Source organism: Balaenoptera ricei, chromosome 12, assembly GCF_028023285.1.
Source record: "Balaenoptera ricei isolate mBalRic1 chromosome 12, mBalRic1.hap2, whole genome shotgun sequence".
Lineage (NCBI taxonomy): Eukaryota > Metazoa > Chordata > Mammalia > Artiodactyla > Balaenopteridae > Balaenoptera > Balaenoptera ricei.
Genome location: NC_082650.1, coordinates 93,066,045 through 93,093,985, shown reverse-complemented (window position 1 = coordinate 93,093,985; position 27,941 = coordinate 93,066,045). Strand labels below are relative to the sequence as shown.

At 36.4% G+C, this 27,941-nt stretch overlaps 1 protein-coding gene across 1 annotated transcript in view; it reads right to left on the bottom strand.

The window, feature by feature from the left end:
• EYS (eyes shut homolog) overlaps positions 1 to 27,941 on the bottom strand; it is a 1,726,005-nt gene that overhangs the window by 699,577 nt on the left and 998,487 nt on the right. The window contains exon 26 of the mRNA XM_059941649.1: positions 26,033 to 26,124. Within this exon, the coding sequence (XP_059797632.1) occupies positions 26,033 to 26,124 (92 nt within the window). The remainder of the gene's footprint in view (positions 1 to 26,032; positions 26,125 to 27,941) is intronic.

Sequence of the window (27,941 nt, the reverse complement as noted above, 5' to 3'; positions counted from 1 at the left end):
ATATAGTTAAAATTCAATAAAAATGGTTCTATTGAAAGAAATAGTCTATGTTGTAAAATCAATAAATGGTTGTCAGTCTAGTATTTATCAAATAATGGAAAAGCTAGTGGAGTGGGATGCGATGCTGAACTCTGAATCTTGTCTAAAAAGAAACTGAAAAGTCATAGTTCTGTTGGTAAGTACAGCAGCATTTTGATAATCAGTTTCAAATTTTATAAAAACATGAATGTGACTCTCCACAGAATTAAAAGGAGGTGGTTTATCTTCAAAGTCAGTGAAAGTGATTACAATAAAGTGTAATATACCACCATAGAGAAGGAAAGGAAAATGTTAAAAGTCCACAAAACATAGAATTATAGTAACAAGAAGAACACAAATTATTGAAATAAATTTGAAGTCTTTCAAATACTTAAAAATTGGAGAATTATCAATAAAAGACATATGTAACACCCAGTGACTCAGATGTGAGTAGACAAAGTAAGATCAGGCAAATGAAAACTAAAAATTAGGTCAGGGACTACCATTCAATAACAATAAAAATTGAAAGCACAAAATGAGACTATTTAGGTCATGTACTTATAAAAGTCACAAAGCAGTTTAAATATATAAAATAATGAATGTGTAAAGTAAACTCTGTTAGGAATTCAAGGGGAAATGGCTTGAAATCCAAATGTAGTCTGGGACTTTAGTACTTCACTACTAAATTATGAAACAAGTTGAGAAAAGAAATAAAAACACAGAAGATTTGAAAAAAATGTGATCAACAAAATGCAACTAAAAGATATGTGTCAAAAAATTCCCTATATAGGGAGTATATCTGATTTTCTAATATCCATAGACTATTTTATATTTATTTTTATATTTTGCAACCAAGAATATTTCAGTAATTCTTTCTAAAAACTACACAATAGGTATCACTATTTGACAATACAATAGATCTAGCATAAATGAGAATTTTTAAAGAAAAAATGTAAATAGCATATTTAAAGCAATTGTTTTCAAATAAATTATAAAGAATGAGAGCTTAGGAGATTTAGGCTGAGGGAACATAGAAAGGTATTTGCCAATATTTACTCATCTGTAGCCACCTAATTCTGTTGGATGAACGCAGGTGTTGGTGAAAGATGTGTCACGGGGTGAATAAAAGAGAGAGAAGGCATGGGAGAAGCTGGGTTTGGTGGTGTTGATGGTGAAGCTGATGTTCAGAAGTGGCAGAAGTTGGTGTCTAGTAAGAACCTTCTTTCATTTTTTTCTCTCTTACTTGAAGAATCTCACATATTTCAGCTGTTCAGCATGTGCTATATTCTCTTGGCAGCAATTAACATAGTCCCTACCTCACAATTGAATAGTATTGCAAAACTAAATTAGTATTAGTCGTTCTGGTTAAAACTGGAAGATCAGCTTTATGTGATGATCTTCTATCACTTCTCCTTAACAAGACTCCACTTTTCCTTTACTCCAATAAAACAACGTATAACATCACAAAGATATAAAATGAAGCAGATATATCAGTGGATGGGAAAGTTCAGTAGTGTTTTGGAGAGAAAGCAGAGGGAGGCTTGCCAGCCAATTTAGCAGAGTTGATGACACTTCACCCTAAAGTTCCCATGGAGGAGGTCTACTCCGCAGAGCTCCAGGAGGGACAGGATACAATACAGACTGCACTAAATGAATACAGGGGTAAAACCAGGGGCGGTGGAGTGAACGGGCGGCTCCCCTTCCCCACCTGGTGCAGCCCTGTGTGCCCACGTACCCATCAGGGAGGTTGGATGTTGATCCTGTTGGGGCTGAGGCTCCGATTCTCAGACTCAGCCCCAAGCTCTCTGCACCCTGGTTATGCCTCTCCCTCCTTCCTGGGCTTGCATGTGGCGATGGCTCCCAGACATCAACAGACTATTTTTGGCTCCCTTATCCCTGCCAAACACCTATAAATAGTCTCTCCGTTGAACTCTCTTCAGTTAAACTCTTTGAATTTAAACACATCTGTCTCCTGCTGGGACCCTGACTGATACATCATAGAATAGGAGAAACTTTCAAAAACTGTAATTAAATAATAACCTCAGGCAGAAAAGAGAAGATTGTTCTCCTCATAAAACAACAACAGTATCAGGGAAAAAAATAAGAGCAGTTAGATGAGAAATAAGAAAGAGGTCTTGAAGTGTTAAAATACAAAGTAAATATCCCAAATGTTAGGACAAAAGATAAAGAGATGGAAAGTCAGTGAAGGAATAGAAGAGACTAAGAGAGCAGGACTGAAATGTCTGCCACAGAGGGTCCACGGAGGGTCCAGCATGTGAATGATGTGAGAAAAATGCCATCTTTGTGAAGTTTCCGAAGACCAGTGGTCAAGAGAAGATCCTAAACGCTTCCCCCAAATGAAGGTATGTTATGAAAAAAGGAAAATAATCAGAAAAATGAAACATAAGAAAAAGGTATTGAACATGAAAAAAAAAACTATATCTAAGATTTTTAAAGTCAATATAAGTACTGAAATGCAAAGCACAAAAATGACCTCAGAAATAATGACAAAAGATAGAAATGGAAAATAGGAGGGAAAATCTGAGTCTTGGATAACCAGTACTTCAGTACCCTACCCGAGTGAAGTGTCCCTCAGGGTCTGCACAGCAAAGGCCAAAGGAAAACACTAAATACAAGTGTGTGAAATTCAGGTGACTAAATAGAAAGAAGATCCTAAAAGAGAGAAATTAAGACATATCACACATAAAGAAATAAATATCTGAAGGTTATCAGACTTTCAACAGCAACACAGGAAGCTAGCAGTCAGTGGAGCAAGGCCTTCAACATTCTGAGGGAAAATCCTTCACATTTTGTGTATAAAATTATAAGCATAGGGCTTCCCTGGTGGTGCAGTGGTTGAGAATCTGCCTGTCAATGCAGGGGACACGGGTTCGAGCCCTGGTCCAGGATGATACCACATGCCGCAGAGCAACTAAGCCCATGTGCCACAACTACTGAGCCTGTGCTCTAGAGCCCGTGAGCCACAACTACTGAAGCCCGTGCACCTACAGCCCATGATGCACAGCAAGAGAAGCCACTGCAATGAGAAGCCTGTGCACGGCAACAAAGAGTATCCCCCGCTCACTGCAACTAGAGAAAGCCCACGTGCAGCAACGAAGACCCAATGCAGCTAAAAATAAACAAAGAAACAAATAAATAAATAGATTTATTAAAAAAATTATAAACATAAACCTAAGTCTGAGGGTATAATAAAGATATATACAGATGTGACAAGCTTTCCCTGCATCCTTTGATTAAAAAATGCTAATATATAAGATGCTTTAGCAAAATTGAATAAAACAAGAAAGAGGAAATGAGACATCCAGAAAAATGACCAAACAAAGGAGAATGGCAGAGAAATCTCACCACGAAGAATCATACGATGGTAGATCTGATGAAGTGTTTAAAGAAAAAAAAGGAGAGGCATATTGAAAACTATTCAAATGAAAAAACAGGAGAATTATTTACTGGGTAAAATGTGATGAGGGTGTAAAAAAGAGGTAACTGTAGTATAATATTTATCTGTATAAAAATCAGTATGTACCATTCACAGTAATGTTTTTATTATTTGCTTGTTGCTTTTCAAAAAACTACAGGCAGGTCTGTTGTAAGACAGGTATGTCCCCATTCTGCACAACTGGAAATCAGTGATAATTTTGGAAATGACTACATAAAAATAGCAATATGTATTTATTATTTAGAAGTATTAAGGTAGATATATAGAAGAAACTTCCAAAGATTTTAGAGTAATTACTTTGGAAATAGGTAGGACTTGAAGAGGAGATGAGTGTCTTTCTCTTCCTATTTAATTTTCTAATTAAATTTCTAATTACCTTGATGCAAAAATAATCAAATGCAAAGATGCATTAAACGCAATGTTGGAATGGATGCAAAAGTAAGACTAGGCTATATGTGACAAGAAGTGTCACCTAGATGAAGAAAGGAAGGATTCTGGGTGGTGATGGCCAACAGCTACCCTACGTGATTGTGGTGTCTACACCATCTGACAGCAGCCCTTGTTGGCAGTTGGAGCACATTGAGGATAAAGCATTTGTCAATAAAATTCTGGGTAAATTTATTTCAAACAAGAACATAGGGCTTATGTCTCCTAATACAGAAAGCACGATTTCCATAAGATCGCAGTGCTTCCCTGTATTTTCAATTCTGTTTTTTATCACGCTACTAAAAATAATAAGCTCCTTATTCAAAATGCATCTATAAAACTTCTCACCACTGACAATGTTTATTAAGACTAAACATCATCACAGTTTACTTTCTCTCTTGCCTAGTGCAGAATTACTCTTGGCAAGGACATCAGGCATGCTCTGCATATGTCACAGTGCTTTCTGATGTTTTATGTCTGGGTCTGAGGCCAATCCTGAAACTACAATGTCTGTCCACATGTATTAAAGGAAAGTTTACTGGGAGGAGTTCAGATGCCTCATTATTTTAAAGCTGTAAAGTGTAAGATTTTTTATGGGCCCATTTTGAAATTATGTTTACCCATTAATAAAAATTACTAGTGATTTTGTAGTTTTCTTCAAATCATAAGGTATAAACCTAGATGTTTCTAATTGTGCTTTAGTATTTCATTAAAAAAAAAAGGCCCTCAAGTAAGCCTCAGGCAAATAGTAACTGTTGACCATTCCTTTGGGAAAACTTCATTTTATTTTAGTAGTATTGTCTTTCTCTTAAATATTCAAATGAAGCACGCTAAGTTTCTAGGACTCATAGAAAACTATCACAGAGAGTTTTTTCTTTTCTTTTCAACACACAGGCTAATAAAAGATTGAGCTTAAAGAATAAAAGGCTACTTTCAGCAAAGCTGTTCGTGTGCTAATCCAAAAGCAGTTGATCTCCCCTTGGAAAGGGTCCTAGAAAACTGAATTAGAGGCAGATTTTTTGGCTGCCATAGCACATAAGTTTCTTCAGGGTAGTGGCAGAAATCAATGGTTTCCTTAAATAAAACACTCTAGGGACAGAGGAAATCAGAGCCTGGCTCAGTTCCTAGAATTTGTGTTTTTCTTGTATGATCCTTCCTTAGCAAGTACTTTCAAAGTCAAATCCTTTTTTCTACATTTATAATCAAAAGGAATAAGTACCTAAACTTTGATATGAAATTCTGATGCTTAAAGTAATTCCCATCTGGGCTGATCAAATCTTCATTCTCTGGACTCTGGTCTATGGCCACTGAACTTGTGCTAAATTAACAAGAGCAGGAGTGAACCACTCAACTTCTGAGCTTATTCAAATTATTTCACATTTTAAGAATGTGGATGCATTTTTGTGTGAGTACTTTATAAGCTGTAATGCCTTTTTACCCTTATAGTAATTCATTTATTCACTCATCTATCACTTCATTCATTCATCTATTTAGTGAAGCTTATACAGTATTTAATTCCATCAATAACTATAGCTAAGTGCTATGAGATGAGTTCTATTTTATTTCTGTCTCTTTATGTTGAACTTTTTTGAGACACTGATGGTACATCTTAGTAATGTTTTCTAAATCCTACCCAGGTACGTGGTCATGTTTTCTTACCCAGCCTAAAGTGGCTGCTACTAAGTAAAAGATAATGGTAAGTAAGAAAAAATATTAATGTTGATGATAACATAATGATAATAGCTAACATTTATTAAGTGATTACTAAATGCTTTACCTATTTTAGATTTTTAATCTTCAGTACACCCAGTAAAAGCTTAGAAGTTATGGGACTTGCTCCAAATTTCATAGCCAGTAATGAAGATTGTAGTAGTCCAACTGACTGTCCAACTCAAGAACTCAGGCCTTTCCAGACTATGGCTGGGATTAACATATACACACCACTATATATAAAATAGATAACCAACAAGGACCTACTGTGTAGCACAGGGAACTCTGCTCAGTATCTTGTAATTAAGCTATAAGAGAAGAGACTCTGAAGACGAATATATATATATAATTGTCAAATATATATATATATATATATATATATATAAAACTGAATCTCTGTGCTGTACACTTGAAACTAACATAATATTGTCAATCAAATATACTTCAGTTAAAAAGAAAGACCGCATTGTATATGCCCACAATAATAGTGACACAGTGGTAACTGGACCATCTTGCTCCTTCATATTCCTGGACACAGTGGTTAGCACAATTGGAACTTGATCCATTACGATGAAAAGTTGTATGCATGTACTTATAATTTTAAAATGGCCAATAGTGAAAATAATTGCAGTCATTTGCTGAGTACCTTCTGCATGCAAGGCACCTGCAGTACATTTTAGGATACGAACCATGACCCTCTGCTGCAGGTACTATTATTTTTTACATTTGACAAATGAGGGAGGTGAGGTTCTGAGTTGTTCATTAACAAACACAGGGTCTCACCATCAGTGGCAGTGGCAGGATTTGCTTCTAAGATTTTGTTTCCAGAAACCTGCTTTAATTGGTATAGCATTATACTTCTTCAATACCAAGAAAAGTAAAACTATCCATGCCTGATAAAAATGGGCTAAGATAATTTTTGTTGTTATTGAACTAAATTGTATTGACTAATGACAATTTTCACACAATTAAAATACAGTGAAGTTCATTAAAGTTGCCTTTTTTAGGATTTGTTTGTCCCTTAACTCTTATTTCAGAAAGATGAAAGAAATAATTCTAGTTTTCAACTCCAGCCAAAAATACACATTCTTTTTTTTTTTTTTTTAATTTACTTATTTATGGCTGTGTTGGGTCTTCGTTTCTGTTCAAGGGCTTTCTCTAGTTGTGGCAAGCGGGGGCCACTGTTCATCGCGATGTGCGGACCTCTCACTATCGCGGCCTCTCTTGTTGCCGAGCACAGGCTCCAGACGCGCAGGCTCAGTAATTGTGGCTCACGGGCCCAGTTGCTCCTCGGCATGTGGGAATCTTCCCGGACCAGGGCTCGAACCCGTGTCCCCTGCATTGGCAGGCAGATTCTCAACAACTGCGCCACCAGGGAAGCACAGAAATACACATTTTTACTTGTAACTATTTTGCTATTGATACCATTCCAAAAAAGCACTTATTACACACAGTGTTGTTAAAAGTATTTTCCTATGTTTTTTTTTGGATTCCAGAGTGGTGACTTAGTAGCAGTTCCAGGGGAGACAGGGAAGCCACAGAGAAGGTGTGGTAGCCCTCTGCCCACCCATCCAGTTCCTCCCAATCCAGGTCCAACCAGGGGAGCCCCACCTTTATTTCATACCATAAAATTTCATAACCACATAAAATCCTATTTATAAAAATACCTTTATTGAGTTGCAGAATAGCTTTTCCAGTTATTCATAATTGAGCACACAGTACAATTGAATATATATTAAGGTGTGTGCTTTAAGAAGCTTCAGGGTAACGCTTTGGAAATTGTAACATTTTTATTTTCTAAGCAGCACCCCCCGTGCTATTTCTTTCTTACAGAGAGGAAGGCACTAAGTGAGCTTCTTCTTGTCTTTAAGTCTAAAGAAGTCCTAGATTCTGTCTTCTGTGTGCTCTAATGAGCAAAACCAGGAAAAGTCAGAGTATCTGGTATGAGGCCTGTTGACCTAAGGTTATTGGTGCACATGACCACCTCTACCACCTGGGCCTTGGCCCCGTGATGAAAGCACAGGCCGAGGGGACCCTCATTGACTAGAATGAATTTTCTGTTCCTTCATCAGAATGGAGACTAAAAATGGAAAGGAAGTTGTAGAAAATAAAATTGTATGTCTTGCGTATATATTATTGGCTGAGATTTCTATATGCTACATTTGGAAAAGATGCCTGGTTTTGCTGGTGGCAGTGAGTGGGGAGCTGTAATATGGAAAAAGAAGGAAGTTTCACCAAATTCACGTTTTCCATCATATTTTCCCAAGTTAGACTCATTTGTGGTCTGATGATGCAGCCCCTGAGAGAGACGGGGGCTGCAGTGGTCTTAAGAATGAACTGTGGACAGTGGTTCAGTCCCACGGCCAGCAGCCTTCATGCTCCAGAAATGGCTGTGTAAATAGTGTGGGAGTCCCAGGGTGTCACCTGAACAGGGAAAATGCGAGATCAGTCACAACAGCCCAGTCTGTGACCACAACTTGGACCTTTTTTACTGCTCCCATCTCAATTCTTAAAAGTCTTACCCTGGCAGGTTCTTCACAGGTCCTCTCTCTGGGCTATTGTATCACAGGTGCTGTGGTTGAGGAAGGGCAATTGGGAGGTTGTTATTTCTCATCAGTTTGTTTTATAGACTCAGGCAGAAATATGTATTATTTTTGCCTTATCTTACCTAGGAAATTTTCTTCAATTAAGGTCATTCTTCGAGTCAGGTCATGCTGACAAGTAGAAATTTATCTTGCTTCATGAGCATTTAATGATAGTCCACTTTCTAAATCCTGAACATAATCAATGTGCTATTTACTCTTCAAAAAAATTCAAAATAAACAGGCTAACAGTTTGCTTTCTTTCTTTCCCCAAAACTAGGACAAAAAATATTAAAACATTACTCATTCTTTCTAATGATCAATTGGAAATTGCTGACTAGAGTTTTGAAATAGTTCAAGAAGTGTGCGTGTGTGTGCATGTGTGTGCGTGTGTTTGCATGTGTGTGCATGTGTGTGTATGTGTGTGCACATGCGTGTGTGTGTTTGTGGGTTGTGTATGTGTGTGTACATGTGCATGTGCACGTGTGTACGTGTGTGTGCACGTATGTGTATGTGTGTGTACGTGGGTGCATGTGCACGTGGGTGTGCACTGGTGCACATGTGTGTGCATATGTGTGTGTGCGTGCATGGGTGTACTGTGTGTGTCTGTGTACGTGTGTGCGTTCGTGTGTGTGTATGTACGTGGGTGTGTGTGTACGTGTTTGTGCATACATGTGTGTGTGCATGTGTGCACATGCCTGTGTGTGTGTGTATGCATGTGTGTACGTGTGTGTGTGTGTGCCTGTGGATAAGTGGCTCCCAATGGAAAGGGGTATGATTTTGTCCTCCCTCCTCCCAGGAACACTTGGCAACTCCTAGAGACGTGTTTGGTCCTCACAACTGAGGGAAGGCATAAACGTCAGGCTGCTGTTAAATAACCTTGTTGTGAGGACAACATCTCACATCAAAGAATTATCCAGCCCAAAATGTCAGCAGTGCTGAGACTGAGAAATTCAGCTGTAGTTTAGGGACAGACTTTTCCAATAAGGAGGTTAAATTGGATGCCCACTGAATGGAAGACTTCATGTTACCTGAACCCAGCTTCCTTGTTTTGGGAACAGTCACTCAAATAGCTTCCTTCCGTTAGACAAAAATAGCACGGGGCATCTGTGCAGTGCTGACAGAGGCCTGAACAAGTCTATCCCTCTCGGAGCACGCAGACACCTCTGTTCTCATTTGGTAGCAAGAAGTAAGGGCCGAGGTGGAGGGCTCACACTGTGCTGGAGCAGACTGCTCATCTGCTTTGTCCCTGTGGCCTCCAGGCACTTGATCAAGGGGAGGGTTGGAGCCTCAGGGAGCAAACGCTGCCCTTGGTGCCATGAACACTCGATTGATTGAGGGCAAAATATTTTCTTAGTGCTGTCTTTGATTCCTTCCTTGCTTTTTTTCCTAAAAAAAATGTGTCTCAGGAGCTAATCCTCACATGAAGATTATGATCACACTAGTGCAATGAAACTTATTAATAAATTTGTTCTTAGTTGGTCTTACAATGATGGAGCAAGAGGTTGATTATTATGAACATAATATCTACATTCACCTTGTGTCATTACTTGGTTTAGTATTCCCGTCACCTTACAAGTGGATCTGAGAGTACCCATTACTTTCAGTAGTGTAGATTTTTCCTACAGCATAACAAGGTGCATAATAAACAGTTCATTTTACATTTGATAGAATAGATAACATTTTATATTTGTCTTCTAAAATGTAATGCTTTGCTACTAGAACTATAGGCGTATAAAGTGCTTTCTTTTCTTTCATTTTTTGGGGGTAATTTGGTTCTGAAAATGTAGAATGTCTATTTTAAAATATTTTATTCATTCATTCAACCAATCAACCATTCAATAAAATTTATTAATTATTCTGCAAAGCAATTGGTTAGATCCTGAGAATATGAAAATTAATAAGCAAAAGTCCCACTCTCCAAGTGCTCAGCTTTTAATTTTAGAATGTTTTCTCCACATGGATTAATCATTATTGATATGAAGTCTGATTGGAAAGGAAACCAATCCAATTGTATAACTATTGTCATTTCAAGAAGGTTGTCACCTGCTATACATATCAATTTGAAGCCATCAAATCCAGGACATTAAGCAATTTCATTCTCTGGTTGTAAAATCAATGTCCATTCCAAATTCAGACAGCTAACCATTTTAACTGCAAGGTTAGGCATATATCATACAATATTTCTAATTAGTCTTAAGTATTGATGGAAATGTGGGAAGTAAAAATTCCTAACATAAGGGAATTGTCATGCCTCTTGGGGTGATATGATAATCCCAGCATAGACACTGGGTGGTTTTAATATGTCTGCTAAGAAACCAAATTCTCTAGATCTACCAGCAGGGTCACTAATGACAAGCTTTGTGTAGTTCTGAACAGATTGTGTTAAGTTACTTTCAAATATACTTCACACGAACATAATTACTTTTGATAATTTTAAGTGTAATAACTTTATGGAAGAAAACATTTATTTCAGTTCTTGGCCTTCCACTCTGAATTCCTTTTAAATGTTATCCTAAAATTTTCACCCATTTTAATAAAATTTAGTTTCTATTTTAGTGAGAGTGTTCTTCAATAATTAACACACACATCAACTGCAAAATATTATACGGTAAAGTTTGACTCAGAGTGAAAACAAGTTTATGATTTCATCTCTCTAAAATAACCATAGTAATGATAACTCAGCTAAATCAGCTCTGTTTCCATATTTTTGGCAGTTTACAACCTAAACACACACAGATACAAACACATCCAGTAAACTGCATAGGCATCTGTTACAAAGTTTAAAAATAGGAAATATTTTAGGATATTTGGAAAAAGCAGGACTCTTAAAATATTGATGATATAATTATTGATATTTTATCAATTACTAAATGCCTATAATGTATCAGATTGTCATCCAGATTAATGTAAACAATGTCTTGTAACTCTGGAGAAAAAGTTTGGGAGTGAGTCTAGGTAGTTGGAAAGCTCAGAGACCCTATGTAACTAGGACTTCTGATTTCTATGGCTGTTCCAAACTACATCTGCTTTATTTTACTCTAAACCCTGCGTCTTCTTTAGACAACAGACAAGGCTCACTATGATTTCCTTCCTTCCTTTGGAAATTTTCTCTGCTCTTCAGCACCTGACCATCTTTGAGATCTGGAATCAAGTTTTATTCCTGCCTCTCATTCATTATTTAATAGTTATTTATTATCAGACTACTCATGTTCCAGTTGCTGTGCTAGGGATGCATTCAACAAGGCACAAGACAGACAAGTCCTGAACCCATGAAACTCACATTCTCTTTAGGAGTAGGGAAAATCAAGGAGTAGAACAAATGACAGACAATAAAAATGGGTGCTATGACAGGCAATACCTGGGTGGAAAGGACAGTTTAGGAGGGCTCACCTAAAGGGGTGACTGAGCAACAAGAGGGAGGACACCTGGAAGGAGCAGTGTGAGGAGAGGGAGGAGGAGGAGGAGAGGCCGTACAGCAGAAGAGCTTCTAGAGTCCGCGAGCAACAGGATGTCACAATGCACGGAACACTGGTGGTGCCCGGCGAGTAGAGGAAGATGGGCAGGAACCCAGCTGTGCAGGCTCTTGTTGGCAGCGCAAAGAGTCTGTATTTCATTCTCAGCGTAAAGGTGAGCCACTGAAGAAAGTTCAAACAAAAGTGACGTGATACAGTACAGTATACTGTGAATCACCCTGGCCAAAGCATGATGAATGTTTAGAATCAGGCAATGGAGAACTGTAATAGTACAGGTAAAAAAAAAAAAAAAAATGACAGACTTGGGCCAGGATGTTTTCAGAGAAGAGAGAGAGAATTGGGCAGATGAAAGATGAAATTTTGGAAAGGACTTTCTGGTAGGGCTTGGTGGTAAATAATAAAACGATGGAAGAGGTCAAAGTGAAGTCTCGGTATATAAGAAGAAGGCAGTTATTTGCTGAGATAGGAAAGGCCATGTGCAGACAAGGGTGGGGAGGGGCGTAGAGATTAGAGGAGGGTTGATAGGGGTAGGACGTGAGGAATTTTATTTTATTTTATTTTTATTTTATTTTATTTTATTTTTATTTTAGAAGTGTTAAGTTTAAGATTGAGATGAGACTTACAAGAGGAGATATTATGTAGGTGTTTGGGTATGTGAGTCTGGAAGTCAGATGAAAAGTCTAAGCTGGAACAGGTATAAGAAGAGAAAGAAAATTGGCCACTGAGATAGGAGGGGTACTACAAGTTTACTCTTTTCAAAACAGAAAGAAAAAAATGATTTTGAGAACACAGAGTGTTTTCACTGAAATGCATAGTACAATGAAGACAGAAAAAGTGTCTACTGGCGTTTTGATCATACAGGGTGATCACTGTCTTGCTTTGCATGAATAGTGCCTGTTTATATGTGTTGTCCTGGGTGATAATTAACAGCACCCTTTTCACTCTAAAAAGACTAACAGTTTGCGTGATAAAACTCCCTAGGTACAGGTCATATTAACAAAGCTGTGTCAGCTGTGGGACCATGGAAATCGGATTGGATTGAAGAATAAATAGCAGGTGACAAAACTGAAATCCCAAGTGTAGCAAATTTTTGAGATGTTTGGCTCTGTAGATGAGCAGAATAAAAGAAAAATAAGATCTGCAATGGTGTTGTGTTCCAGTAGGGGTATCCCTAAAGCCTGCTTTTATTTTGGGGAGAATGGTCCAGCAGAGAGAGAAAGATGGATAATGCAAGAAGGAAAGTTGATGGAGAGAAGGGTACAAAGGGAGGAGTTGGTCTTGGAGAGAAGTGGGTCAAGTCCTGTAAGTAGTAAGAGGGACGCACTATTTCTTTCAAGTCCTTTCCTTCTGACTTTGCTGTTCTCTCATAATCTCCCTGCTTCCCCTCTCAGCCACTTACCCTGCCATGGCTTCCAGTGTTAACAACGTTTAAGTCTCCAGCTATGCTTCACTCTTCGGGTTTTCTAGGACACACTTATTTTGTTTTTGACAATTAGAGAACAGCTATCCCTAATTTGTTCTAATTTGGTAAATTCTTCAAGAGAAACATTTTATACAATATCCTCACACTGTTCCAAACATCATTTAAAAAAATCTTGCAAAAGTTTAATCTTTTTCTAAAAGAAAACAAAACCTTTTTGAGCATAAATTTGGGCAAATCATTAGCATAGTGTTTCTTCACAGGAGCATGATAATTAGTTATTAATGATTTGTTACCACAGAAATAAACTTGTCAGACAGGATTATTGAGGAATTAACATTTCAATGGTTCCTAGAATTTTTCTGCTACTGAATCTATGGATGCAGCCCTAATATATTCACTCCTAATGGCATGTGGTGATCAATGAGGCTTTAACAATTAAAGCTACCTGCAAGGTCACTTAGAGAGTGAGCCAAAGCAGCAGGTAACTGACAACTTTAAGGAAAGCCAACGTAGGGAGAGATTCATGTGTACAGCATAAATGATATGCGTACCATATCATGCCGTGTGGGCTATAGGAAATGAACTGTGGAGACCCTTTTGGCTGTGTGCCTCACTGCTGAGTTAGAATACTACTTTAAAACTTAACTTTGCTATTGTTATATTGATTTCACTTGAAGCCTGCTATCTTTAATTTCTTCTGGTTATAAAAAAGACCATACTAGAAAAAGATATTTGATGATCCTTTTCAATAAGGTTTGAAGACAACAGAAAAATTTTACATATTTTAAAACTGATAATACACAACTAAAGAAAGCAAGTACAGTTGTCCCTCAGTGTCCAAAGGGGTTGGTTCCAGGCCCCCACCCCATACCAAAATCCACGGATGCTCAAGTCCCTTACAGTAAATGGCATTGTATAGCCAGCCCTCTGTATCCGCAGGTTTTGCAGCCATGGATTTGGAAGGCCGACTGTAAAGATTTGGTTTTTGATTCTGAATTCATTCCAATGAATATACAATGAGAATTCACATTAAAGCAAAGCATTAGTTATGCTTTGGAACTCCTTTCCACAAAACCACTTTCCATTATTAGAAGCAACTTTAGAAATAATATTTAAAGAAATAAGTCATTTTCAACTTGTGAAAGGAATCCAAAATATTTGTGAAAGGAGCTGGTTTGTGTCAATTTTCAGAAATAATAATGATGATTATTCTAAACGTTTTTCAAAAGTGACTTCACCTTCCACCACACAGGTGGCTCCCAACATTTAACTTTTCTGACATTGATTTGGTAAGTTAATTATACCCTGGTGGTCTACTTAAAAAAAAAAAAATCAGAAATGTAAAGATTTAAATTCAGTGTATCATGTATTTATCATTTCAAAATGCACCAAATTGAATCATAGTTTTTCAGGTTTTTAACGAGAATTAAAATTCATCATTCAACAATTGTTTTCAATATTGCAAGTTTCTCTTAATAAGACAACCCTAATCTTTATTTTTACATTTACACTTAAATATTTAACAGGGAGGTTTTGCAGAATCATGACTGGCATAACTTTGTTTTGTCTATTTTGGCAAGACCTTTCTTTAGTCTCTGTATTCTTATATGTAATATTAAAGTTATGAACTATCCACTTTCAGTTTGTTTTCAGTTATGTTTATATTAGCACAGGAGACAAAATTCACTTCTTGGCAAGTTGAGAGGAAAATGAGGCAAGCCAGAAAGACAAGCTGTGAGTCAAGCTGTCTATTAAGCAGCAGTAAAATTCAAGTAGTCGGAATTTTCAACTCTCACTTACATCAGAGTGTCTTTCTTAGAGGGGAAAGCACAAATCGCATCTAAATCAAGGCAGATAACAGGGCAAATTAAAGAACATGGGTAATAAATGGTCACCTGTTAAAATCTGTATTTATGCTTTGCTACCCTTTGTTTCCATAGATAATTGTGCCTCTAAAGAACCATGCATTTGGCTGGCTCAGTAGTTGTCACTGAATTGTCAGGATTCATCCATCACTTCTTACCTACTAAGAGCATACATTTGGATGGAAGAAGCCAACTCTACTTTATGATCTTGTCTATTTCTAGCCTATAATATTATCTTGTTTAAAAAGTTGCTCAAAAATATATTCTGAAGTCATTTTTTTCCTGAAAAAGGACTCAGGCTTTTGTCTTTCGTGTACTGTGAGTTTTTGTATCCTGGGTGTGTGGTAAGAATACCTGCACATGACAGCTTCCCCATAAATGCACATGCACGTAGCTGCCAGATGCTGCTGGCGATAATGCCTGCACTTTCTGCGGATGATCCCACCTAAAATATTCCCAAACTCGGCTGCATAGTTTCAGCCTTAATTTCCATGGAGTAATGACTAAAGCCTTGTTTAAGGAAAAAACATACCAACAGAAACTCTGATGTTTAATGCATATATTAAGTACAAATGAAACTAGCTCTGGGTTCCTCTGCTTTCACTAAAAATATGAATAATAGTAAGTAACTTTTTCTGAGATAAATTTCAGTAATTTTGTAATAGCCAATATTTTTCAGATATTCAAGTAATATGATAGGAAATGTCCTACTTTTAAATGGTTAATTATTTTAACTTGTGTTTTAAAAGAGTTTCTAAAAGATAATTGAAAATTTATTGGAATATTTGTATAAGATGAGTTAAACATTGTAACTTTTAAAATGCTTAATTACTAATTGGATTAACTGACCTATGCAGATTACACTTTAAAATTCAGTTTCCAAAATTAAATGACAAAATTTCACTCCTATTCACTATATTTTGTGTTGAATAAATATATGCCATTGGGGAAAAGGAAAGAAAAGTAGGTTTATGTTACAGGGAAGTTTTCCTGGGTCTGTAAATATCGTTTTAGAAAAAGAATCAATTGTTCATTATTTTGTACAAGTTGAAGTAAAATCATTATTCCACTGGCATGTTTTTCTTGACACTACTCACAGTGGTTAATGAAAAGATTAATGAATAATGTGCATATTTCATTAGAGAAAAAAATCTTTATTTATTGGAAAGTGGTTAAATGGCTTATTTCTTTCCTTTTTTTTAACATCTTTATTGGAGTACAATTGCTTTACAATGTTGTGTTAGTTTCTGCTGTATAACAAAGTGAATCAGCTGTATGTATACATATATCCCCATATCCCCTCCCTCTTGCGTCTCCCTCCCACCCTCCCTATCCCACCCCTCTAGGTGATCACAAAGCACTGGTCTGATCTCCCTGTGCTATGCAGCTGCTTCCCACTAGCTATCTATTTTACATTTGGTAGTGTATATATGTCAGTGCTATTCTCTCACTTCGTCCCAGCTTACCCTTCCCCCTCCCCATGTCCTCAAGTCCATTCTCTAGGTCTGTGTCTTTATTCCTGTCCTGCCCGTAGTTTCATCAGAACAATTTTTTTTTAAGATTCCATATATATGTGTTAGCATATGGTACTTGTTTTTCTCTTTCTGACCTACTTCACTCTGTATGACAGACTCTAGGTCCATCCACCTCACTACAAATAACTCAATTTCATTTCTTTTTATGGCTGAGTAATATTCCATTGTATATATGTGCCACATCTTCTTTATCCATTCATCTGTTGATGGACAATTAGGTTGCTTCCATGTCCTGGTTATTGTAAATAGAGCTGCAATGAATATTGTGGTACATGACTCTTTTTGAATTATGGTTTTCTTAGGGTATATGCCCAGTAGTGGGATTGCTGTGTCATATAGTAGATCTATTTTTAGTTTTTTAAGGAATCTTTGTACTGTTCTCCATAGTGGCTGTATCAATTTACATTCCCACCAACAGTGCAAGAGGGTTCCCTTTCCTCCACACCCTCTCCAGCATTTACTGTTTGTAGATTTTTTGATGATGACCATTCTGACCAGTGTGAGGTGACACCTCATCGTAGTTTTGATTTGCATTTCTCTGATGATTAGTGATGTTGAGCATACTTTCATGAGTTTGTTAGCAAACTGTATATCTTCTTTGGAGAAATGTCTGTTTAGGTCTTCTGCCCATTTTTGGATTGGGTTGTTTGTTTTTTTTGATATTAAGCTGCATGTGCTGCTTGTATATTTTGGAGATTGGTCTTTGTCAGTTGCTTCATTTGCAAATATTTTCTCCCATTCTGAGGGTTGTCCTTTCATCTTGTTTATGGTTTCCTTTGCTGTGCAAAAGCTTTTAAGTTTCATTAGGTCCCATTTGTTTATTTCTGTTTTTATTTCCATTTCTCTAGGGGTTGGGTAAAAAGGATCTTGCTGTGATTTACATCATAGAATGTTTTGCCTATGTTTTCCTCTAAGAGTTTTATAGTGTCTAGCCTTACATTTAGGTCTTTAAACCATTTTGAGTTTATTTTTGTTTATGGTGTTAGGAAGTGTTTTTTCTGATCTGATTTTTATGATTTCTTTCCTTCTGCTAACTTTGGGTTTATTTTGTTCTTCTTTCTCTAATTGCTTTAGGTGTAAGGTTAGGTTGTTTACTTCAGATTTTTCTTGTTTCTTTAGGTAGGATTGTATTGTTATAAACTTCACTCTTAGAACTTCTTTTGCTGCATCCCATAGGTTTTGGGTCATCGTGCTTTCATTGTCATTTGTTTCTAGGTATTTTTTCATTTCCTCTTTGATTTCTTCAGTGATCTCTTGGTTATTTAGTAGTGCATTGTTTAACCTCCGTGTGTTTGTATTTTATTACAGTTTTTTTTCCTGTAATTGATATGTAGTCTCATAGCATTGTGGTTGGAAAAGATACTTGATACGATTTCCATTTTCTTAAATTTACCAAGGCTTGATTTGTGACCCAAGATAGTATCTATCCTGGAGAATGTTCCATGAGCACTTGAGAAGAAAGTGTATTCTGTTGTTTTTGGCTGGAATATCCTATAAATATCAATTAAGTCCATCTTGTTTAATGTGTCATTTAAAGCTTGTGTTTCCTTATTTATTTTCATTTTGGATGATCTGTCCATTGGTGAAAATGGGGTGTTAAAGTCCGCTACTATGATTATGTTACTACCGATTTCCCCTTTTATGGCTGTTAGCATTTGCCTTATGTATTGAGGTTCTCCTATGTTGGGTGCATACATATTTACAATTGTTATATCTTCTTCTTGGATTGATCCATTGATCATTATGTAGTGTCCTTCTTTGTCTCTTATAATAGTCTTTATTTTAAATTCTATTTTGTCTGATATGAGAATTGTTACTCCAGCTTTCTTTCTTTTGATTTCCATTTGCATGGAATATGTTTTTCCATCCCCTCACTTTCAATCTGTATGTGTCCCTAGGTCTAAAGTGGGTCTCTTGTAGACAGCAAATATACAGGTCTTGTTTATGTATCCATTCAGCCAGTCTGTGTGTTTTGGTTGCAGCATTTAATCCATGTATATTTAAGTTAATTATAGATATGTATGTTCCTATTACCATTTTCTTAATTGTTTTAGGTTTGTTATTGTAGGTCTTTTCCTTCTCTTGTGTTTCCTGCCTAGAGAAGTTCCTTTAGCATTTGTTGTAAAGCTGGTTTGGTGGTGCTGAATTCTCTTAGCTTTTGCTTGTCTGTAAAAGTTTTAATTTATCTGTCGAATCTGAATGAGATCCTTGCTGGTAGAGTAATCTTGGTTGTATGATTTTCCCTTTCATCACTTTAAATATGTCCTTCCACTCCCTTCTGGCAGAGTTTTTGCTGAAAGATCAGCTGTTAACCTTATGGGGATTCCCTCCCTTGTATGTTATTTGTTGCTTTTCTCTTGCTACTTTTAATATTTTTTCTTTGTATTTAATTTTGATAGTTTGATTAATATGTGTCTTGTCGTGTTTCTCCTTGGATTTATCCTGTATGGGACTCTCTGTGCTTCCTGGACTTGATTGACTATTTCCTTTCCCATGTTAGGAAAGTTTTCAACTATAACCTCTTCAAATATTTTCTCAGACCCTATTCTTCTTCTGGATCCCGTATAATTTGAATGTTCATGGCTTTAATGTTGTCCCAGAGGTCTCTGAGACTGTCCTCAATTCTTTTCATTCTTTTTTCTTTATTCTGCTTTGAGGTAGTTATTTCCACTATTTTGTCTTCCAGGTCACTTATCCATCCTTCTGCCTCGGTTATTCTGCTATTGATTCCTTCTAGAGAATTTTTAATTTCATTTATTGTGTTGTTCATCATTGTTTGTTTGCTCTTTAGTTCTTCTAGGTTCTTGTTAAATGCTTCATGTATTTTCTCCACTCTATTTGCAAGATTTTGGATCATCTTTACTTTTATTACTCTGAATTCTTTTTCAGGTAGACTACCAGTTCCTCTTCATTTGTTTGGTCTGGTGGGTTTGTACCTTGCTCCTTCATCTGCTGCATATTTCTCTGTCTCCTCATTTTGTTTAACTTACTGTGTTTGGGGTCTCCTTTTCGCAGGCTGCAGGTTTGTAGTTCCTGTTGTTTTTGATGTCTGCCCCCAGTGGATGATTCAGTGTCTTGTGTAGGCTTCCTGGTAGAGGGGAGTGGTGCCTGTGTTCTGGTGGATGAAACTGGAACTTGTCTTTCTGTTGGGCAGGGTTGTGTCCGGTGATGTGTTTTGGTGTGTCTGTGAACTTAGTATGATTTTAGACAGCCTCTCTGCTAATGGGTGGGGCTGTGTTCTTGTCCTGCTTGTTGTTTGGCATGGGGTGTCCTGCACTGGAGCTTGCTGGCTGTTGGGTAGAGCTAGGTCTTAGTGCTGAGACAGAGATCTCTGGGAGAGCTCTTGCCAGTTGATAGTATGATTATGTGGGGTCGGGAGGTCTCTGGTGGTCCAATGTCCTGAACTCGGCTCTCCCAGTTCAGAGGCTCAGGTCTGACACCAGGCTGGAGCACCAAGACCCTGTCAGCCATACGGCCAGTTCCTTGGGAATTCTGAGACCTTAATTCAGAACTGCCTTCAACTACGGGGATTTTGAAGCCAAACTGTCTGCGAGGCCTGGGATCAGTCAGAAGCTGGCATCTCTTTAGATGTGGGAGCCTCTCTCTTTCCTTTTCTATCTCACTGATTTTCCTGCCATCTGAGCCAAAGCACTCCTGCCTTAGTTGACACATGTCTAGTCCTTGTCTTTATTATTAATATCTTCAAAGCATAAAACTTTGATGCTTGCTGTGGTTATAATGTTCTAATTATCTTTATATATATATATGCTGTATGTATATATATGTGTTTATATATATACACACAATGTCTTTGTTTATACACATACACACATTTATATATAAAATAAGTTATTTCTTTCAAACTGCTCTGTGTTTTGAATGCACAGTCTGCTGCATTTTTATATTATTTTCTGCCACTCAAACAGATAAGAAGTTCAAGGTTTACAGTGTGAAGATGAAATAATTTATCATTCCTAAGCATTGTGTACCTATACTTTAGGCAAGACTGTTATCTGTTGGGCTAATTTAAGTCATAGAAAGACAGTGGAATGAAGCAATTGTTTACAACAGGTAATATGATATTGTAGACATTGTTTGAGCAGTTATAATAACTTAATAAGTAAAAAGTATATACATTAATTTCTATTTTCTTCGTATAAGCAGTCCAGTAATCCACTCAGAACCAAGGTTAAAAGAAATATAAATTCTGTAGTTGAAATTTAACTATTAAGTATTATAAACTTTTTGATTATTTTTTGTCTTTATTGCTAAAGATAGACAGTTATCTTACTTTCCCTTTTAGAAATATTTCTCATCTTGTCTAGTACACATTGTTTTAGCTCATTTCTCTTCTTCCTGGATGCAAAGCTAGAAAAACTTCCCCAGCTCCTTTTGCCATTAGGTGTGTTCACATGACAAAGTTCTAGCCAACAGAATGCCAATGAGAATGAGACATGCCACCTCCATGCCTGCTTCCCCCCACCAGTAAACCATCTACCCATTCTCTGCCATGCTGACTGGAGGAGACTCATGTTTTCAGCCAAAAACACATTTGGACTAACATAAATTGAATAAGGTTGTATAAATGAACTCTTTATAAAGATGTGGTTGAGGGTAGAACCACAAGGGATAATATAGTATTCCTGGGCCACAGCATAGCTACTCTGATACCACTTCTCTGTCTAAAGGCCACCAGAAAGAAAGGAGTCATCAGTACTTAGAGGAGAGCCATCTGCCAGGAACTGAGACCTTCACAGGAGGGACTGATCCAGCCCCTGGGACACCATACAAAGGTCAAGGGATTATAGATCCTGATGCCACTTGCTTGCCTCTTGAATTTCTTTCCAGTGTTCCCCATTGATGGAACCACATAGGAAGCCAGAAGACAAGAAAGCTTGTACTTTTTTGCTAGGGCTGTCTCATCAAAATCTCACAGACTGGATGGCTTAAACAAATGAAATTTATTGTTTCACATTTGTGCAGGCTAGAAGTTCAAGATCAAGGTGTCAGCAGTGTTGGTTCCGTCTGAGGGCTATGAGAGAAAGATGTGTTCCAAGTCCTTCTTCTTGGCTTGTAGATGACCGCTTTCTCCTTCTGTCTTTACACTGTCTTCCCTCTGTGCATGTCTCTCTCTGTGTCCTAATTTCCCTCTTTTATAAAGACACTGGTCATATGGGATTAAGGCTCATCCTAATGAACTCAGATTAACTTGATTAACTCTTTAAAGACGCTATCTTCAAATAAGGTCACATTCTGAGATACTGGAGATTAGCACTTCAATGTAAACTTTTGGAGACACAATTGAACCCATGACTGAGCCCATTGATATAATCTACAGAGCACCTCATCCTTAAGCGTAGCAAGGTGTTCAAGAGTGGGGTGACAAATGCTTACCTATTTTTGTTTGTTTTTCCTCTTCATGTACTATATGCTGTGGTTTTGCAGCCTAACATCACTGCTTGGTTTCATTTGTACTTTCCCTTTCGTTAAAAGATGAGCAACAGCTCATCTAGCTAATATCTCAGTAAAATAGTTTTAGTACATGTGCTTTTAGTACCTTTACTATACCAGTGTGCATTTCACCTGACTTAAGCACTCCATATTTTCCTTCCTGCTTTTGTTAGGTTAAACAATCACACGTTTCTTTTTTAAAAGTATCGTGCTCCTCTGCAGAAATCCTGTCTTTCCTTGTTCCAAAAATAATGAGCTTTTCAAGTTACTTTTTCACAGAGAGTATTTGTTTCAGTCTTTCTGAGAGAGCCCTTCTTCATAGGCTGTGCACAGCCTTGCTGTTTTTCCCCCCACAATTCCACTAGAGCATGGGAGGAAGGATGTTTCTCCTATATTCATATGCAATGGAACGTCATCATCCAACAGAAACAAGATGAGAGTGTAGAGTTGGGAGTGAAATGTGTGCATACCATTAGCTTTACTTTAAAGAGTATGTTAATGGTCAAAAAATTATGGGCACAGGGACTTCCCTAGTGGTCCAGTGGTTAAGACTCCACACTTCCAATGCAGGGGGCGCAGGTTTGATCCTTGGTCAGGGAACTAAGATCCCACATGCTGCGTGGCACGTCCAGGAAAAACATAAAGAATAACGTACACACAGAATATTAAAAAAAAATTTTTTTTTTAAATTATGGCCACAACATTCCTGAATTGATTTAAACTTAAAATTGAAATTTTCTTTTTCCCTTTTACTTCTAAGTATGTTTTAAAGGTGTAGAAAACTAAAATTAATGGAGTTCCACTTTTATTCTTTATAGATGATAAAAATAAGAAAAATGCATATTTCAATAAATTTTCCATTACTTCAAAAAACCCAGAACCTGTGAAGAAATATTTCTGAATTTAGGTAACTTAGACCAGATATAGACAGGTTGTCAACTACTTTTTCATAAAAATAAAAAGCAATAGTGTGTGTAAATTGCAAAAAGCAAAAAACAAATTGTAGTTATATAACTTTAAGGAAAGTGATTTTTTTGCTGTTAAATATCCTTAAAAGTGACATGTGCTGAGGATAGAGAAAAAATAGGTACCCGTGAGATGTTGTAATGTTTTTATTTTAAAAAACACTTTGAAGAGTATATCGTCACTTTTAAAACACAGACTGGACATGCTATAGTAGAAAAATTTAAGAGATCTGGGTTCTCATCTTGCCCTCCCACTGACTAGCACCATATGATCTTGAGAAAGTTGCTTACTTTCTATGATCCTCAGCTTTGAAATGTGCAAAATGAGTGTTATGGACTCATAACACATTCATATGTTGAAGTCTTAACCCTCAGTACTTCAGAATGTGACTGTTTGAAGGTAGGGTTTTTAAAGAGATAAGAAGTTAAAATGAAACAGGTGGGCTCTAATCCCTCATGACTAATGTCTTTATAAGAGGAGGAAATTAGAACACAGACACCTAGAGGATATGGTGCAAAGATACAGGGAGATGACAGTCATATACAAGCCAAGTGAGAGGCGTCAGAAGAAACCAACCCTGCCAATATCTTTTAAAAATAAATTTTATTGACGTATAGTTGATTCACAACGTTGTGTTAATTTCTGCTCTACAGCGAAGTTATACACAAACACACATATATGTATACATATATATACATTCTTTTTTAAAATATTCTTTTTCATTATGGTTTATCACAAGATACTGAATATGTGCTATACAGTAGGACCTTGTTATCCATCCTATATATAATAGTTTGCATCTGCTAATCCCAAACGCCCAATCCATCCCTCCCCCAAACCCTTCCCCCTTGGCGACCACAAGTCTGTTCTCTATGTCTGTGAGTCTGTTTCTGTTTTGTAGATAGGTTCATTTGTGTCATATTTTAGATTCCACATATAAGTGATATCATATAGTATTTGTCTTTCTCTTTCTGATTTACTTTACTTAGTATGATAATCTCTAGTTGCAGCCATGTTGCTGCAAGTCCTGCCGATATCTTGATCTCAGAATTCCAACCTCCAGAGCTGTGAGAAAGTAAATTTATGTTATTTAAGTCCCCCAGTCTGTGATGCTTTATTATGGCAGTCCAACGATGCTTAGTTAATTGTGTGTCTTTAAAGCATCTGGCATATGGTGGTTGTTTAATGCTTGCTAATTAATATTGTTCTTGCTGCTTGAAGGCTTTTTTGCAGGGCACATCATTTATCATTCTTATCTTTATCTTATCTTGAACATGCAACAGTTCTTTCAGGGTAGAAGAAGATAAGAGATCAAATTATACTATGTTTCTACAACGTGGGTCATTGTACCCATGACTTAAAACATATTCAGACATTTTGGAGTAGCCTTGGAATTGTGCCCTTTTCAAACTCTGTTTTTTTTTTTTTCTGTATTTAACCTCTATATCTCCTAGTTCTACATCTGGGAAATGATAGTAAAACTATAATAAAATGTTAATTCATAAACAACAAGGTCCTACTATATAGCACAGGGAACTATATTCAATATCTAATAATAAACTACATAATGGAAAAGAATATGGAAAAGAATATATATATATATGTATAAAGGAATCACTGTGCTGTATACCTGAAACATTGTAAATCAACTATACTTCAATAAAAAATGAAAGAAACTATAATAAAAGTTAATAATTAAATTGTTCTTAGAGATGAATAAATGTGTATATGTGATAGAATTACGACTTGACACATAATTGGTGTTTAATAAACTGTAACTATGATTACCGTGTTCTCAATTTATTTTTTAACCGTTTTTCAACACGCCCCAAGTTAGAACAGCATCTTCTGGTGCACCCTCTGTCTCTCCCACCATTTCTCACCTGTCTTTGTTTCCATTGAAGGGTACAAATATGTCTTTTGTGATACAATTCTCACTGCTACCCCAATGTTCATAGACCTGCTTTCCGTCCAGATGATGGTACAATCTGCCTTGGGAAACTATCACCTTGGCTAGGATGGCATTTCCCAAAGTGCATTGCCCTCAGCATTGGTTATTCAAGAGGTTAAAATGCTGAAGAAAAACATTAAATGTTCCTGTGCCCATGTCTTGAGTTAAGCAAAAAAAGCGACACTTTATTAAATTAGGATCTCAGGAGTCTTAAAATGCACACGTGCATTTTGAGTGTCAGGGAAGGTATATGTGATGTAGCCTTTCCACAATTTAGTTGATAATAAATTGTTTTTTCGTTAATTTTCCCTAAGAGTCTGGATTCTAGACAATAGGATTTGGGTAGTTCTGCCTTAAAGAGGGTAGACTTCCTTAAAACTTCTCCTTTTACTTCTTTCCCAGTCTCTGTTTTTTGCCTCTTTGCTTTCTTATTTTTTTGGCTTTAAACAGTTGATTATTGTTACCAAATAATAACCTATTGCCATAACCAAATAATTTACTTTAGTTAGTCTACGTACTGGATAAGAATGATGGTGTGTGTTTCAAAATATCACTTAATTAGAAAAAAAGGTGGAGGGAGGCAAAACACATAATATATACTATGTATTAAAAATTAGACCTTACTAAAAATCAAAAAAATGCAAATTAGGGGGAAATGTCAATTTCACTTAACAGATTGGCAAAATTATATCTGATGTTGGTGAGGATTTGGGGGTAAAGTCAACTTCAAACGCAGCTTTTAGGAATATAATAATATATATTCATTACTCTATATCTCTTGTGGTATAATGGATCATTTTACTTTTCTTCTTTATGTTTTTTTGAATGTTCCACATTTTCTACAGTGAATATATTTGACTTTGTTTATCAAAACAAATACCAGTTTGTTTTTACAACTCCTCTAAGTGGAAAACATTGTGAGGCTTTCAAGGCTTCTTTTTGTAAATCTGTTTTATGTAAATTCCTTGATAATATAATTCCTATAACATTCTTTCCCCAGTACTATTTTAGGACATATAGAAAAGACAGAATGGTTTGATGAACATTAATTTACATATAAGAATATGTGACTATTAATCAGGAGAGCCTCCACTTTAAAGTGCAAGAACAATATCCAGAGAAATAGTCTTTGCTGCATATGAGATGAAATGGAAATAAAAAGTGTATCTTACCTGATAAGCAGTGTATACTTTTGTCCATCATCCACTTTAATAGTAGTGTTAATGCTTTTCAATTTTGCTTCACCAGCACAGAAAAAGTGGTACTACGGGGAAAAAAATATTTTCCTCAAACAGTTTTTCAGTGTGAAATTAACATCTTATTTTTGTATTGAACATTACAACTTACCAGTAATATTTTTATTGTGTTGGAGAGATAAGAAGTCTGAAAATTAAAGTGACAGCTCAAGGTGTGCAACTAATAAATACTAGAATTAAAACACATAAATGCATACATATTATATACATACACATAAACCATACACATGTACACATACATACACACACACACACACACACTTCTGGTTTCTCTTCTTATATTCTGGGGAGCCTGGTTGAGAAAGACAGCTTCTTCTGCTAGCTGGGAGTGAGTGTTAATAGGCAATTTTTCTTAGATACTAGCAACTGAGCAATGCAAACACTAGTGTATACCATCTAGACAGTGATGTTAACATCACACAAGGGAAACTTAAAGATTATGAAAGTTAATCATTCATCCTAAACTTCCAGAGGATTGAAGGGGGTTATGGCCATTTGTGGGATTATTGCTAATTGGACCAACTGAGTTACGGTTTTAAAAGGAGCAAATCATGTCTATAGTAGATATGCTTGGCCAGACACCCCTGGGAATTTCATGAATTGGCTGCAGTGGCCTATTCATCTTCTCAACAACATGTTCCTGAATGTATATCAGTTATATTGTGGCCATTCTTTCCCAGGAAGGGCCTTTATAGTCTTTAGCACATCTGCTAGAAATCTGTAAGCCACATATAAGTTAAAGAAACACAGTTGCGTAGTGTATCATAACTCCTATGCATCCAACTACATTAAATTGATATGTCTATATCTTCCCACATGTAATCCAAAGGTAAACATAATGCTATATATCTTAACTTTTTATGATATTTGGTCATCTCAGAAAGTTTCCTTTCCTTTATAAAATTATCTGCTGAGGGTTCACTTTAAGAACTATGTTAAACAACACTGAGATTTTCAAAAACAAATATATCTACATGTACTTTGCCAGAAAATCCGTTGCGTGACCTTTGGCTGTACATTCTTCTCAAGTCATGTGTAACTAAGTAAAAAGCCACATTTGTCTATTGCATTTTTATGCTGTGTCTAGTATGCAATCAAGGTGACCAGATTTAATGTTTAATATTTTTGGCAGCATGGATAATAATTTAGCTATTTCTTGTGTACATCACTAGGAGATCTATGTTGTTAGTTAAAATAGTTATTTAAGTTTAAATGATAATTTACTGGCCAACAATGTGTGTGTAGGGGTGGGGTGGTAATCTCCTTGTTTTGTTCAAATATATCAGAAAATTATTTTTCAAGTACAGCTAAGTCTTATTAATTCCTATCTTCAGGGATGTAAAAGTTAAACATTTAAAAATATTTAATGGATGATTTTATTAATTGTATTTGAATTTTTTCTTTTATTATAAATAGCTGCTTTATGATATATATAAAACAATAGCTACTGTGATTGTTACTCTGTACCAGGGATTTTTAAAGTAATTTATAGGTTTCAGCTGATTGCTTCCTTACAAAACAAAAAAACAAGAAAAACAAAAAAAACCCCAAAAATCTGTGAAGTAGGTACTACCCTTTTATTACCTTCCTTATTCAGAGGTGGAAACTGAGGGGGAGTGATCTGCTCCAGTCAGGGAGGCACAGTGATTCGTGAAACAGCTAATAAGTGGAGGGACTGACATTTGAGTCATGGATATATCTGCTTACCTCCTTGTTATTAGAAAGAGCCAATGAAATAGTTTTAAAAATTAATTTTGATACATTTATCTTTGAAACTTAAATTTCCTAAAAAACATTTGACTAATAATTCTGCATTTCTAGAATT